The following is a 17,262-nucleotide window of genomic DNA, read 5'->3' as shown; positions in this document are numbered from 1 at the left end:
GTCATCTGCATAAAGCAAAGAGCTAAGTTTGATATCTCCAATTCCAATATCGGACTTACTGTCACTTTCTTTCATAATGTGATCTATATAGATTATGAAGAAGAGTGGAGATAATGTGCATCCTTGTCTTATCCCTCATTTTACATCAAATCATCTATATGTATTTCCTTCGATTCTAACTGCTGATTTATAACTTAAATATAGACTATGCTCTCTATAATGTTCCATTTTTGTCATATGCCTTGTCCAGATATACAAAACTTTTAGGTACAGATCTTTGTCATATTCTCATGATTTCTCAACTATTTGTCATAAAATGAAAATCTGATCTCCATAACCTCTATTTAGCCAGAATCCATCTTGTTCTTCTCATAGTTCCATAATCTTTCAACCTTTTTTCAAGTATGCTTGCATAAATCTTATTTGGAACACTTAATAGAGAAATTCTTCTGTAATTCTCACATTCAGTTTATTCCCTTTTTTATTGATGGTAACCATTAAAGTTCTACTCCAATCATCTGGAATTTGATCTTCTGACCAGGCTCTCTGTATTATACAGTGTAATCGCTGCAAAAATTTTATATCTCCATACTTAAGCATTTTCGGTTGAATATCATTAGACCTAAATTGAATACCATTAGACATATCATTGAAACCCATGCCTGCAATACTAGAAACAATTTTTCATGTGGCAGTGAGTTTGAAGCCATCTAGTTTGAGGTGGAGTCTAACAAGATTAAATACATAGTGAGGTGTTGCTACAAACCCGGTGGATCGGTTGCTAGTGACCAAATGCATCACCAAATAAAAACGATGAGCATGAAAAGAGTAATCATAATGGGGGACTTTAATTATCCGAACATTGATTGGGTTGCTATAAAATCACATGAGAAGAATGAAACTGAATTTATTGGGCTGTTGCAAGTTGACAGTGAATCTCTACTTTACAATGAATAGCATGGGTGTACTGAAGGAAGGTCATGTTTTAGCAACTTGTTCACATTCTATAATAATATACCACCGACTTAGACAAGGGCAATGGATACTGTTAAGGATTGGCTCCTTTTTAGCTACTGTGAACGTTTCTCTATGTAATCTTTGTATAGTAAACTTTAATCTATATATTTGCCTCTTTCTGTTATTTCTACTTTATTATGTTATCTTAATTATTCTCTATCCTTACTAGATTCTTATCTATCTTGTGTCTCCTTAGTGACTTACTCTTTCGTACAAAATTTATTCACCTCTCACACTACTAGTCATGTGCCTATGAGTACTGGAAAATTTGTTTATTCAGACTGCACCACCAGTATTCCTTTCTCACCATAAGACTCAGTAATACGGCTGGCAGATCTCTCTCTCTATCTATCCAGCATAAATTCCTTCAAATAAAATAGCATAAACAGTCATGGTTCACATGCACTTAAATTATGCTTCTAATGCTTTATTGGTTTCCCGCTCTCAGGTCAGAGTTTATTTAGGAACAGTGCATTGTAAATCAAAATCAGGCAGCACTCTGTTGACATATAACTAACACATTTATTTACACTAATACAAAAGTACATCAATTAAACAATAGGGAGGTTACTCTCTCTATCTATCCGTTAAAATTTAGCATAAAAAACTTCCCTTCGCAATTCTAAACAAACTGTACAGCATAAATATTCATTTACTTCTCTGCTTATTGAATAAAACAATTCTAATCTATTCATAAAGAAATTTAATTGTTATGCCAAGATATCTAACAATTGTATTCCAACTACTAACAAACCAAAGGGCTTTCTTATAGACACTGCTTATTCCTAGTACCTTAAATCTTATCAGTCCATCTAAATCATTTTTCCTAGATTACATAAAAGAAACACAAATTTACATAAATCGGAATAAACTCACATAGGCTCTGTCACCTGGGTCATGCACTCATTCAAGGTTCTGCTCTAGAGTTCTCGATCTTTTCTTCCGTCTCAGGCCTTACATTTCTTTCTACCGTGTCTTGCTTCACCTGGGTCTCATCAAGAATTGTTGGCGAGGTTTCGGAATGCTGATCTCTGGAACTAGTGGGCTCAGAAGGGGAGGGGGGGGGGTCTTGTAGAGCTTATGCAGTCTCGTTCAGATGGCAATGCATTCTTCTCTGGGTGCTGAAGTCTGTTCCTCGGTTATTAGCTTCTAGTAATCTCCACAGCAACATCCAAGATCTAGACAGCCTCAGGTGGACCGCTGTCCGTTTCTTCTCTGGCTCCCTCCGACTTCTGGCATGCCCTAGCCATATAGTTATGTCCTCTATTTTCGACTGCCGATGCTCGATGTTCTCCTCAGCGCCTTTTCATTTCTCCATGTCCGGGATCTTTCACAAAGGATTGAGACCCCCGAAGAATTCGGTGCGACTCCTTGATCTGATATTAAAGCCGACCATTTCTTTGTTATCACAAGCGCACTTCAAAATCCAATTTGTCAGACAGCAGAACTTTGTCTGATCCATGCCGACCCTTTTAAGAATGACCTTGAAGGTGGGCATACACAAAGCTTCAAACAAAGGTTTCCAAAGCACTTAGTTAAAACAATAACATACAGTTTCCAGTGACACAGCATTTACTCTTGTTGTTACTAATTTTAAACATTTTTTGTTTACTACATTTGGGCAGGTCACTTTCCCTTCAGAATATATACATTCTTTATACAAAATTTAATTTTACAACACAAACTTTTGAGATGTGACCTCCGTAAAAATCGATGTAAAGCACTTATAAAATTCTAAGCTACATCGAATTTTACAATACACAATCGTACTTTTGAATTTTGCTAAGGCTTTTGACAGAATACAGCATGGTAGACTGTTGCATAAATTGGAGAATATGGGATTGGATTATAAACTATTGGCATGGATAAGAGAATGACTGACTGACATATCAAAAAGGCATGGGGGGGGCTGAATCTGCAAGATTCAAAGTAACCACTAGTGTGCCTCAAGGATCAGTCCTTGGTCCACGGTTATTCAATCTATACATTAATGATATTGGGAAGGATTGACAGACAGCTATTTGCTGATGATGCAAAGATAGGTAGGGTAATCAGGAATGCTGCTGATAAGCAGTACTTGCAGAATGACTTGAATAGGCTGGAATTGTGGGTATGTGAAAATGGCCATCATTTCACTGTTAATAAATGTAAGGTCATGCACTTTAGTGTGATTAGATATCCAATGTCTAATTATATTGGTGGAATTATGCTCGAAGAAACTGATGAGACTAGGGATCTTCGAGTTTTAGTAGACAGGAAGTTGAAGTTCAAGAGTCATGTAGCAAAAATTGTAAATACAACTTACGAGAATAATGGCAATGCTGAAACAAACCTTAACATGTAAAGATAAGGAAGTCATTTTGCCTCTTACAAGGCTTATATAAAACCTCACTTGGATTATTGTGTGCAAGTCTGGTTTCCTGGTTCCTGTGGTGATTCTGATAGAAGAGTGTCAAAAATGATATCAGGATTGTGGAATACAGATTATGAACATAGATTGAATATAGATTGAGAATTGTAGGTTGCAGACACTAGCAAACAAGAGAAAGAGAGGAAATGACACGAGGGCATCAATGGAAGTTGAGAATCAATGCTGTCAAGAAGGGTGTCAGGACTAGATTTTTCTCTCGTAGAATAGTGCTTGATTAGAGTGGAATGCCTTTGTTTTGTGTGCAAGGAATGTGAATGAATTCAAGAACAGGTATAACAGCTATTGCGAATAGGATAGCCTCCTTCGATGAGTTCCTGACTCCCTGGAGGTCTCTCTCTTAATAACTATAATAACAATAAGTACTGATATGTACTCCTCTTTAAATTCCTAATTTGTCACCGCTTGTTTCATTTAACAGTCCTTCCTAGTAATTACTTCAGACATCTAGGCTATCATTATCTTCAGTTTTCATGTCACTTTTATCATCTTTGATTCATTTTACAGCACTCTTTTCTCAACTTCTAAGCTTTTTCAGTAGCCACCAGAACATTTTTTCACCTTACTGATATTTATTTTCTATATTCTTATTGAAGTCTTCCCATGACTTTCGTTAACTACTTTTACACATAGCTTAGTTCTCTTACATTTTTCTCTGTATTCTTTTATGGCATCTGCCAACTTATTTGCTAGCAATTTTTGGTATGCTTTCTTCTTTTCCAAAACTACTCTAACTTCTTGTGTCCACCACAGAGTGCTATTATTTTTTTTTTAATCCTTCCAGACAATTTCACCACATAACTCCCTAGCTGAATCAATCAATGTCCTCTTCAGAGTTTGCCACTGAGACTTTCAAGGTTTGGTTCTTGTGCTTCAAATTTTCTTCAATGTTTGTAGAATCGAGTCCACAGTTTATCCGTAAAACTTCTCAACTTTAATTCTTTTTTTACAGGACGTAATATTTTCTTACATTCTGTTTTGTTTTTTTAATGCAATATCCATTTTTATCCTGTTTAGCACTAAGTAATGGTTCACTTCCAATTTCAAACCCTCTGTACATTCAAGTATCTTGAAACAGTATGAAGATATCACTGTCAACAATGATGTAGTCAAGTCAGTGTTGATAATGATCAACAATGAGGATTTTCTGATTTCTTGTGTCTTCTCCCCCTCATGAACTTGTGCACATTCTTATGTTAGAACATGGTGTTAGTAATGACTAGTCCATGTCCTGAGCAGAATCCATCAAATACCATTATTAGCTTTGCTTGTTTCTTCAAATTTTCCCAAAATGTTCCTATATGTCTGGTGCGATTCATTTCCTACTCTGTGTTTACTTCTCCAACAAGGACACTTTTTCTATTTTCTTTGTCAGCTACCTACTCTAATGATTTGAAAAATTCATCCCCTTCTTCCTTAGGAGAACCTTCTGTTGGACCATGGGCACAAATAAGTTTCATTGTCCATTTCCCCATTTTGAAGTTTGCCAACAATATTATATTTGAAACTGCCTTCTAATCAAGAAGTTTATCTTCATGTTTGGTGCTGGATGCTATCACCACTCCTTCCTTGATCATTATTTCCCAAGTATAGTATGCCCACAGATTCAAGACCCTTCGACACTTCTGCGCATGTCACAAAAAGGAGAATCCATTCCAATAATAGGGTAATCAATCTGTCTTCTGGGATGAGTTGTTTATTATTACACGTCGGGAAATTAACTTCTCTTTTATGATCATTGTAGTTTTTAAAGTGGTGACTATTTTGCTTGATAACAGTTGGAAAATTTTATTTATAAAGCACATGATTTCACGTGTTGGCGACTAATTCATAGGTCCTTCATTTCTTTCTCCCCTTCGGCATGAATCGACTATTCTTGGAAGCAAGCCAAGCTCAACAAAGTGTGGGTGTACTGTATGACATCTCATACTGATTTACCTGTTAGTAAGATCTCACCTGTTTTTGTATAAAATATGGAATAAAATATTCAACTTTTAAATAATATCAATGAGTCCGAGCAACTTGAGATATGTATATACAAACTTTATTCCAAATCCTTTTCATTCCAATCTCAGGATTAGGATTTGTTTTTGATGGACGGTGCCAACTGTAACGTTGGGGCCTATAAAAGAAAATAAGAAAAAAATATAATTTTTCACTCTCAAAACAAAACATTTTAATAATGCACTAAAGATAAAATGAAACAAAGTGTATTACATGAACAAATAAAACCAACTAAAACAATATAATCTCCATAAGAAAAATTATGTTACTTGAAGAGTGTTTTCACCTGTGATAACCTTCCCCACCCAACAAAAAAACCATGGGAATACACAGAAACTTATATCAGTACCTGTGTATGTCAGTGTTTCATGTTTGTTACCTACTATCACAGGTTTTTTATATTTGTTCATTTTTCCCCGGCTCAGCCAGTTTTGACAATGTACTTTTTGTAGAAAGTGCCTAGAGTTCAAATCCAATCTAGGATGCAAAAAAAAAAAAAAAAAAAAAACCTTTATCAGGGCTTTTCATCTGAAGATGTATAAGACCAACTAACTCACCTTCATCTGAAGGTGTGTTAGTTGGTCTTATACAGAGGTAAATGGGTTTTTCTCCCTGAAAGCTCTGTTTTTTTATCCATCAAGACTGGCAAACCAGCCAGAGGAACACATACAGGCATAGGATACTGCAGGAATAAGGATTAACTATGCTATTCCCATCATATTTATGGTTTCAAAAGTCTGCATGGTACATTGTAGATCTACACATAAGGATAAAACAGACAGAATGTTCATATCAGGAATTCAATAGTGATATATATTTGAATAGAAATATTTTTCTTTTCATCTAAAGTCTATTAAACTTTAGTACACCTAGGCTTAAAAGACCCAATTTTCTCATTCTCAAATATAATTTCATTTTCAAGATTCTGTGTCCTGATCTCTTCATAGTATGACACTAGAAAATTGATGAGTGAAAAAAACAGTCACCACTAAGGTGCATGCAATTCTTAGAAATAATTTTTGCAAGTTATTGTAGAGTCAAGTGCAGTAAGTCCATCTTAGTAATTGGTGTCACCCAAGAGAAAATATGTCCCATTGATAGAATTTCATTTAAAAAATATAGTCAAATTAAAAAACAAACAAATAAAAATAGATATCCCCCCTCACACACCTTTTCTCTGCTACTTATATTAATGGTTCAACTTTTGATCATTTGCTTGAAAACTTCATTTTATCTATGAATCTTATGAGACTTAATGAATTTATCTGTTGTTCACTGGATACTTCAGCTCTAGTTAAATTACACATTTTGGTCACAGGGTTGAAGTCATATGAAGATAATATAATTCAAGTTCTAGTTTTCTGAAACCTGGATGTCCCAAATATTGCAACAAATTTCTATAGCTTGCAGAAGTCTAATGTCATGTCATCATCCTAATCCATTCATCAGGCAAGGGCACAATGAACAAGGAATAGCTTTCATATGACGTATCACTTGGCTACAGAATGATGCTAGAGCACAAGTTTTACATTACTGTAAAATGTAGGCAATTATAAGGATCAGAAGCAAGAGTCCTAGAGGAAAATTTTACACAGTAAAACTAAACAAAAACTGAATTTTGCATCAGCATTTTTACTGATGGGTATGTCCATACTATATCTTAAAGCAGCTGACATAATTTTTCATTCATCAGGCTTTAGTAGATTAGATGTTACTTATTTCCATTATGCAGCACCATTATCCTAGTTTAAATGTCAATCTTCTGCAAAACAAGTTCCGAAGTTACAAGAATCCATATCATTCTCAGTGAAATTTTCTCGTCCCACAAGCCAATCAGTTATAATATTTACAGATTTAGCTTTGCCACTTCTTATTTACTCAAGAGCTGATAAATTATTACACACACAAAAGACATATATCCAGCAGCCAAGTTAAGTTTAAGGGAGATAGTATGCAGAAATTGCTTAACAATCACTAAATGTTAAAGAAATCAACACTAATGTTAACAAAATAATCAGAATATGAATGCAAAAACCAAATTTCTAATGTTTCTGTTGTAAATGCACAATACAAATGAAGCAATAAAGACTGATCCACACCCTTTCAGTAGAGAATGCTCAATGTGCAAGGAATGCAAGTTTTCTGTCAAAGATGAGCTCCAAGAACTTGGCTTCTGTTGCTACAGAAATAGCAGTTTGTTCCATTCTTAACTCAGTATGGGTGCACTATCAACATAAGTGTACACAGACACTTTTTTTAATGCTGAAAACCTAAACCTATTACTAAGAACCAAAGAAGAGACATGATCAACTGCTTGCTAAAGTTGGCTTTAATTACCCTCATGTTATGACAGTGACAGTAAATTGTGAAGTCATTGACATACAGAGCATTATTGCCTACAGTGGGAGGAAGCTGTTCAGTGACTGAGTTAACGTTGATAGCAAAAAGTGTCACACTTATGAGGGAACCTCGAGGGAATAGGCGAGATAGCATACTTCCCACTCGGAACTTGGAAGACTCAGCTAGACAGTTTTTAATAAATACAGGAAGGTGTCCCCTGAGACCTAGGTTATAGATCTTTTCTTCAATACATGTGACCTTCATTTCTCAACTTTGAACCATTTGTTCTATTTAGAAACATGCATAAGAGATGCATTCCTAAATGAGAACAACTGGTTTCAGTGTTCTTTGATATGGAAAAATCTTATGACACAGACTACAGATAAGGCATATCATAAGATTTTTTCATGTTAAAGAACACTTGAAACCAGATATTCTCAATTAATCCTGGCCAGGCCATCCAGGGCTGCCCATCTTGCTGAAGCAAAGGCCAAAGTAGTGCAAAATTACCAGGATTCCCCTGTCTGGGTGTCCACAGATCACCCCATACAACAAACAGAGTGGCAAGGAATTGGATCCCAATGATGGTATGGAAAACAGGATAGTAATAAAGACTCGGGAGAAGTAGAGCAAGGGAAGAAAAGGCACACAAAAAAAAATTACAGCACTATTCTGCTAACCAGGACAATTATCAAGTCAAAGAAGAAACTAACATGATACAGTAGAAATATTTATTTAAAAAAAAAAAAAAGATATAATAATAACAATGATGTAGAGAATGCAGAACAATGACATCTCAAAATTAGGAGAACTAAACTGAAGCAAGCATCATACAACACAACTCTAATATTGATGAATATAAAGATATTTATAAATTCTGTAGGCTGGGAAAAAATTTTTTCTCTCCTTGTCAGACAATCTTCCTCCTCCACACACCTGCATGCATAAGCCAGGAGTATATAACTTATACTTAAGTTGTAAGTCAGCAATTAGAACTGAAGGAGAAATGTGAAGATTGTTTGATGTAAAATAAAGGATAAGATAGAGAAATGCACTATCTTCACTGTTATTCATCATCTATACAGATTACATAATGAAGAGAGTAACAATAGACCTGATATTGAAACTGGAAATATTCAATTCCAAGCTTTACTTTATGCATAATTTGCTATACTTTAAATAAATCCAATACAAGTGATTTGAACACCAGCTAAATTGAATAACTTTTGTAAGCTGAGTATGGAAATTGGCAATAAAAAGATGAAAACAGGAAGAATGTAGAAAACATCAACTGCAAATTCTCAATGGAGATATTTATGTACAATTTTTAATGAAGATGATGAATTACATTTGGAAACAAATAACAGAAAAAACAAAGCTAGCATTATAGAGACCCTGAATAAATTTATATTTATAATTAATCTGTCTTTTAAAGCACTTCTTACTGCATCAATCCACCTAGATCAGGGTCTTCCCGTCTTTTTACTGCCACCTGGCAAAGAACACTTGTTCTGCTAACCTTCCCTCCCCAATTCTGTTCGAGAGACCAAACTACCTCAGATTAGCACTATTAAGACATTCCTTAATTCTAACAATGTCTAGTTCTTTCCTAATACCATCATTGTTAATATGATACCACCACTGTCTGTTCACTCCGCTGATCATTCTCAGAAATCATCCATCTGTAGTCTCCAGTCTTTGAACAAGATCTTTCATAATTTCTAACCCAGCTCTCAGATCTATAAGTTAAAATTAGTTTGAATATTGTCATGTATACAGCTAGTTTAGTGTTTTGACTAATTTCTCTCTTATCCCATATAATTCCTACCATGCCAGCTTCTAATTCTGTTGTCTATTTCCAAATTTAATTAGCAATCTTCACTAAAAATTGTGCTGAACAGCTGAAATGTTTTACTTGTTCTAAAGATTCTCCATTCACGAAGCAAAATTAGATAGAAATAGAAATGGGTAGAAACATTGAAAACATTGATGTTTTCAATGTTTCTACCTATTTTTCTTTTTAGTACTGATTTTCATACTAGATGTATTACAGCAGTTATTTAATTCAGTCAGGGAATCTTCAGACTTGTACTGGATTTAAGTTTTAAAAGATGTATACTGTGAGTAGACATATCGATACAAAATAAATAACGGAAAAAACTCACGTAGAAAGATTATTTAATAGTATAATTTTCGCCTGTGTGTCACAGGCATCTTCAGTACATTAAGCTCAAAATTAAACACTAACTGACAATTCCAAAAACCGCCACCTAAGTAGCTGGTGTAAAATAACTAAAAAGGTCTATAACTTTCCTTTAAAAAAAAAAAAAAAAAAAAAAAAAAGTTAGGGAAGATTAGCTGATTTGTAAAGTACTATCTCCCATAAAGGGGATAGACGTAAGCCATCGGATCTGTTTAAGTTAGGAGAATGAAATAGAGTTTCACATGTTTCTTAATAAAGGTGTTCCATGAGAAACTGACTTTTGTGAAGAACTCTTGTCTTTCTCCAATGAACTCTGTGTCTAGTGAAGATGGCATGTTCAGAAAGTCCAGACTTTTCAGGTTTGAAGTATTCAATATAAGATTGGTGTTCTTCTAGCCGAATGGAGGCAGATCTTCCTGTTTGTCCGAAATAAGATAATCCACAAGAGCACGGAATCTGGTAGACACCTGGATGATTAAGATGTGGAAGCTTGTCCTTAGGAGAAGTGAGAAAGGTGTAGAATTTTTTAAACGGTCGAAAGGCAACAAAAATATTCAGTGGTTTTAAAACTTTTGCTATACGTTCACCGATGCCTTGTACATAAGAGATAGTAATGCGCGTTATTTCCTCTGTGTTTGAAAAGGAAGACATTAAAACTAGTCAAAGTTCTTTTAATGAAGCAATTCTTATAACCATTAGATAGAAAGGAAGAAGTTATATATCGTAGTTCTTTCTGTAAAAATTCGTCTGAAGACGAATTTATCTGGTTGGCAAAGAATTAGAAGATCTAAAAAGGATAACTGCTTTGACCCTTAAGCTCTACTTCTAGGGTAGGGGGTGCTTAAGGGTCAAAGCTGTATAACTGAGAAGAGACCTCCACACAGCCTTTAAAAGGAATGCGGAGAACCGACCAGGGCTTCTGACCTAATGTCCAATCCTCACATTCTCGTGGTGCACCCTGTTGGGTATCTACTTGGATACCGAACGAACGAGGATGGGCTCGCAATTTGGGATTTAGCCGACCAAATTGTATTCTTATTGGTTAAATCAAAACAAAACTTGATGGTACGACATGACAAAATTTCATGCCGGCTGGGGAGTCGCCCGGTTAAACAAGGCCCCCGTTGTTTTCGCCATGGAACCAGGGCAAACAGCGAAGTCAGCTACTGGAACAAATCTGAAAACAAACCCCAACTCAACATCACCAGAGTTAAAGATCGGAACTATCAACGTAAGAAGCCTGAATGGCAAAGAAATGGAGCTAGCTCAGGAATTAGATAAGTACCAGATTGACATAATAGGGGTGACTGAAACAAAAAAGACCAAAACTGGTGAGATCTTTCTGAGCAATAAATACAAAATGTTATATTCAGGCAATGACAATCAAGGAAAAGAAGGAGTAGCCATAGTATTCAACACAAAATACGAGGCTAATCTTCTTGAATGGCAGTCAGTCTCAAGTAGAGTAATGTGGTCAAATATGAGAACGGGGAACTGGACAATGAGACTTATTTGTGCCTATGGTCCCACAGAAGGTTCTACTAAGGTAGAAGTGGAGGAATTTTTTGAGGCTTTAGAAAAAGCAACTGACACAATGAAAAAGGAAAAGCTGGTCCTTGTTGGGGATCTAATTAGCAGAATAAGAAATGATCGTGAGACATACAAAAATATTATGGGAAAATTTGGAGAAAAGAGCAAAGCTAATAACAATGGCAAATACCTGTTGGATTTCTGCTCAGGACATGGACTGGTTATTACTAACACCATGTTCCAACATAAAAATGTGCACAAATTCACATGGGGAGAACAGGCTAGGAATAAAAAAAATCTGACTGACTATGTTATTGTTGATAGTGATGTTTCCTCCCTGGTGCAGGACACCAGAGTGTACAGAGGATTTGAAATTGGAAGTGATCACTATTTAGTCTTGAGCAGGATAAAATTGAATTTCATATTGAAAAGAATAACATGTAAGAAAGTTTTAAAGCGAATAAAAGTTGAGCAGCTCTCAGATGTGAACTGTAGACTAAAATACACAAAGATTATTGAAGAAAAAATTAAAGAGTTTGAGAACAGGAATCAAACCTTGGAGATTCAGTGGCAAACTCTGAAGAAAACATTGATCGATTCTGCCAGAGAGGCATGTGGTGAAGTTGTCTGCAAGGATAAAAAAATCAGAACTCCCTGGTGGACACAGGAAGTTAAAGAGGCAGTGAAGGAAAAGAAGAAAGCATATCAAAAGTTCCTGTCAAATAAGTCAGCTTGTGCTCTTGGAGAATATAGAGACAAATGCAAGAATGTAAAAACACTGTGTAAAACTAGCAAAACAAAAGTCATGGGAGGACTTTGGCAAGAACATAGAAAATAAATATCAAGAAGGTGGCAAAATATTCTGGAGGTTGTTGAAGAAGCTTAGGAATGGAGGAAAGAGTGCTGTAAAAGGAGTTAGAGATGAAAAAGGAGTTAGAGATGATAAAGGTGACATTAAAACTGGAGAAAAAGATATCCTTGAAGTATGGAGTAATTACTTTGAAAAACTACTAAATGAAACAAGCAGTCATGACAGCACAGTGGTAAAAAACACTGACCAGGCATGCAGAGAGGAATACATATCCATACTTGAAGTAGAAAAAGCCATCAAAGGCTTAAAATATGGAAATGCAGCTGGAGTAGATGATATTCGACCAGAAATGCTGAAGTATGGTGGTATAAGAGTCTTACAGTGGCTGCACTGTATAGTTCAGAAAGCCTGGACAGAGGGACGAATTCCTGATGATTGGAGTAGAGTTCTAATAGTACCCATATATAAAAAGAGAAATAAAACTGAATGTGAGAATTACAGAGGTATTTCCCTAGTGAGTATTCCTGGCAAGATCTATGCAAGTATACTTGAGAAACGGTTGAGAAGAATTATGGAAGAAAAGCTTGGTCAAGAACAAGCTGGATTCACGCCAAACAGAGGCTGTCAGGATCAGATCTTCACTTTACGACAAATAGTCGAGAAAGCATGGGAATATAACAAGGATCTGTATTTAAGTCTTGTTGATTTGAAAAAGGCATATGACAAGGTGCCAAGAGAGAAGCTATTCAATACGCCACAGTTATATGGTGTCAATGGGGCATTACATCAAGCAATACTTAGTCTTTATTTGAGTTGTAAGTCAGCAGTCAGAATTGAAGGAAGTACAGGAATATGGTTTAATGTTAAATCTGGTGTGAGACAAGGATGTACATTATCCCCTCTGTTATTCATTATCTATATGGATCACATTATGAAGGAAAGTGGTATTAAACACGATATCAGAATTGGAGATGTTAATGTCAGCTCTTTGCTTTATGCGGATGATGTTATACTTCTAAATAAATCCGCTACAAGTTTGCAAGATTCCCTGACTAAATTGAATAACTGTTGTAATAGATTTGGTAAGCATTAAAAAGACAAAGACAATGAAAATAGGCAGAATCATTGAAAATGTCAACTGTGTTGTGAATGGACAACCTGTGGAACAAGTAAAACATTTCAGCTACTTAGGCACGATTTTTACTGACGATGGTAAATTAAATACAGAAATAGACAACAGAATCAGCAAAGTTGGTATGGTGGGAAGTCAATTGAATAAATTCATATGGAATAAGAGAGAAATTAGTCAGAACACTAAATTAGCTGTATACAAGACAGTGTTCAAACCAGTTTTAACTTATGGATCTGAGAGCTGGGTCAGAAGTAAAACACTTGACCAAAGATTAGAGACCGCAGATATGAGAGTCCTGAGAAAGATTATAGGCGTGAATAGATGGCATCAATGGCAATATCATATTAAAAATGAGGATATTAGGAAAGAACTTGACATTGTCAGCATCCAGGAATGCGTTAGCAGAGCTAATCTCAGGTGGTACGGTCACCTAAACAGAATGGGCGAGGAAAGATTACCAAAACAAGTGTTCTCTGCCCGGTTGGCAGCAAAATGACCCAGTGGAAGACCAAGATATAGGTGGATTGATACAGTACAAAGTGCCTTAGATGATAGAAATATAAGATCTGATAACGTTGGACTCTTGACAAGTAATAGACTGATGTGGAGGAAAATTGTAGATAGGAAGTTAGTAATGATATAATTTTTTCATGTAGTACTATCATATCCTGTACACCAGGAATTTGATGATGATGACTTCTAGGGCAAACTTGAATGAAATGCGTTTAACTTAGTGAGAAATTGTTGAAGTTCATCAGAAGAGCCTTTCCAGGTGTCTACCAGATTCCGTGCTCTTCCGGATTATCTTATTTCGGACAAACAGGAAGATCTGCCTCTATTCGGCTAGAAGAACACCAATCTTATATTGAATACTTTAAACCTGAAAAGTCTGGACTTTCTGAATATGCCATCTTCACTAGACACAGAGTTCATTGGAGAAAGACAAGAGTTCTTCACAAATGTCAGTTTCTCATGGAACGCCTTTATAAAGAAACATGTGAAACTCTACTTCATTCTCCTAACTTAAACAGATCCGACGGCTTACGTCTATCCCCTTTATGGAAGATAGTACTTTACAAATCAGCTAATCTTTCCCAACTTTTTATTGTATTAATTTTTTTTTCTTTCTTTTTTTTTAGGAAAGTTATTGACCTTTTTAGTTATCTTACACCAGCTACTTAGGTGGCGGTTTTTGGAATTGTCAGTTAGTGTTTAATTTTGAGCTTAATGTACTGGTGATGCCTGTGACACACAGGCGAAAATTATACTATTAAATAATCTTTCTACGTGATTTTTTCCGTTATTTATTTTGTATCGATTTGTACTGGATTTATTTAGGAGTATAACATCATCTGCATAAAGTAAAACTGAGATTAATAACTCCAATTTTGACATCAGATTTAACATCCCTTTCTTTTATAATGTGATCCATATAGATGATGGATAACAGTGGACATAATGTACATCCTTGCTTCACACTAATTTAACATCAAACCATCTTCCTGTGCCTTCTTCCATTCTAAATGCTGACTTACAACTGAAATACAGACTATGTATTGCTTGATATAATGTCCAATTTACACCATATAACTGTAATGTGGGGAGAGGTGAAATCCAAGCCACACTTCCATGCGGTGCCCCCTGGGAAACGCTGGTAGGCCACCCCTCCACCACAGCATGCAAACGTGGCTGGTGAAGCATATTAGGACCAATCACTCAATATGTAGATAACTTTAGATTAAGAAAGGAAACAACAATTCAAAACGAAACCACACCTCAATCCTCCCCTATGATGGCTGGAGGTCAAAGTCCACAGGGAAACCTTCAGCCTGATGAAGGAGAGAAGCACTCTAAACACTATTTCTGGAAGAAACCCATAATCATCTCAACATATAATGTTCGTGCTCTCCTAAAATGCAAAAAATTTTATGAATGCAATCTGCATACAGGAGCACTGATGGAAAAGACCCACCTGGCATTCAATGAAATCAGGTCCCATAATCATAAATGGGACCTGATTTCATTTGTAATGTACTCATCTGGAGATCAATCTGGAAATGGCAGAGGTGGAATCCTAGTAAACAACAGAGTCTACAAAAATATTCTATCAATAGAAAGTGCTTCAAAAAGAATAATAGCTATTACAATAAAAGCAAACCCCAAAATAACAATTACATGTGCATATGCACCTGCAGAGGATAAAGACAAAGAAACCTTCTATCAAAACCTAGTCAACTATATTACCAAAATACCTGCACACAATGTGCACATAGTTGGATGGATTTCAATGCACAAATCGGAAAAGATGTAGCTGGAAACACACAAAACATAGGACAATATACCTACCACGACTTGACCAATGAAAACAGCAATCTTCTTGTGGACTTTTGCAACTCTCAGAACTTGATATCTCTTCAATCAAAATTCCCAAACAAACAAACTAGAAAGAAAATGGATCTGGCAACACCCAATGGAACTAAGACTCAAATTGATCATATCTTAATAAATAGCAAATGGATATGGTCAGCCCAAAACTGTAGAGCATACAACAGAATAGAATTAAACTCTGATCACAGAATTGTATGGGGTGTGGCTATTAAATAACGAGACAAGGTGTGCTGTGAATCGTGTACTCGTAGCAATGGTACGCGCTTGAGCTGTGAATGACCTTGAAGGTTCTAAAAGCAGTTGAGATAACAATTGTTCGCTATCACTCATAGTTAGTCTGTAGGCAGTTATAAAAGAAACGTGTGCAGTTGCTTTGCCAGAATAATGTCTAACGTAAAACTCAAGTAGTGCATTAATCTCAAATTCCTTGTGAAATTAAAGAAATCACCAACCGAGTGCTTGAAACTGTTGCAGGAGGTGTACAGTGATAATGTAATGTCACGTGCGTGAATGTTTGAATGGCACAAACACTTTGACGAAGTTCAAGAAAACGTTGAAGATGACGAACAACCAGGTCGCCCTGTCACAGCAGAAACCCAACAAAACGTTGTGAAAATTAATGAAATTGTCTGCAACGATCACCGATTAAGCATTTGGATGATAGCAGACATAGTACACATTGATAAGGACTGTACGACATATTTTGCATGAGCAACTGAACACGAACAAAGTATGCACCAAAATGATTCCCAAAAACTTGTGTTAGGAGACGCAAGCAAAAAGAAAGCAGAAAGACATCCGGAAACAAATTTGCACTGACATCATGGAACAGCTGACGGTGGAGCCGGACTTGCGGGAGAAGATCATCACATGTAATGAGACGTGGATTTTCCAGTACGATCAGAAACAAAGAGACAATCAATGCATTGGAAAACTCACGTCACCGAGAATGAAAAAAGAAAGAACGAGCAAGTCAAAACTGAAGGCAATGCTGATCATTTTTTATATATATATATATATATATATATATATATATATATATATATCAATGGCATGGCAATGGTTGAATGGGTACCAGAAAGTCACAGAGTTAACCAACATTATCACCTTGAGGTTCTGGCCAAGCTGAGAGAACGAATGAGGAAGAAGAGACCCGATCTGTGGAAGAACAATGCTTGTATTCTCCATCAGGACAATGTTCCAGCCCACAGTGCAGTCTGTAAAGCAGTATCTGGCTGATAAAAAGATCCCAGTGATGGACCATCCACCTTACTCACCGGACTCAGTTCCATGCGACTTTTATCTTTTTCCAAAGTTGAAATCCGCATTAAAGGGCACCCATTTTCAGTCAGTGAGGTAAAGGAGAAAACAGCAGCACTACTAAAGCAGATAACACCTGATGACTTGCA

General features: G+C 36.0%; 1 protein-coding gene across 1 annotated transcript in view; it reads right to left on the bottom strand.

Moving 5' to 3' along the window:
* The window catches only part of rho-5 (rhomboid-5), a 464,881-nt gene that overhangs the window by 262,214 nt on the left and 185,405 nt on the right, over positions 1 to 17,262 (bottom strand). The window contains exon 7 of the mRNA XM_090404834.1: positions 5,489 to 5,567. Coding sequence (XP_090260960.1) covers positions 5,489 to 5,567 — 79 coding nt within the window. The remainder of the gene's footprint in view (positions 1 to 5,488; positions 5,568 to 17,262) is intronic.

This window comes from Typopeltis vanoorti, chromosome 15, assembly GCF_054136105.1.
Source record: "Typopeltis vanoorti isolate ZY-2024b chromosome 15, IOZ_Tvanoo_1.0, whole genome shotgun sequence".
NCBI lineage: Eukaryota > Metazoa > Arthropoda > Arachnida > Uropygi > Thelyphonidae > Typopeltis > Typopeltis vanoorti.
This window is presented reverse-complemented; position numbering and strand designations above follow the sequence as displayed.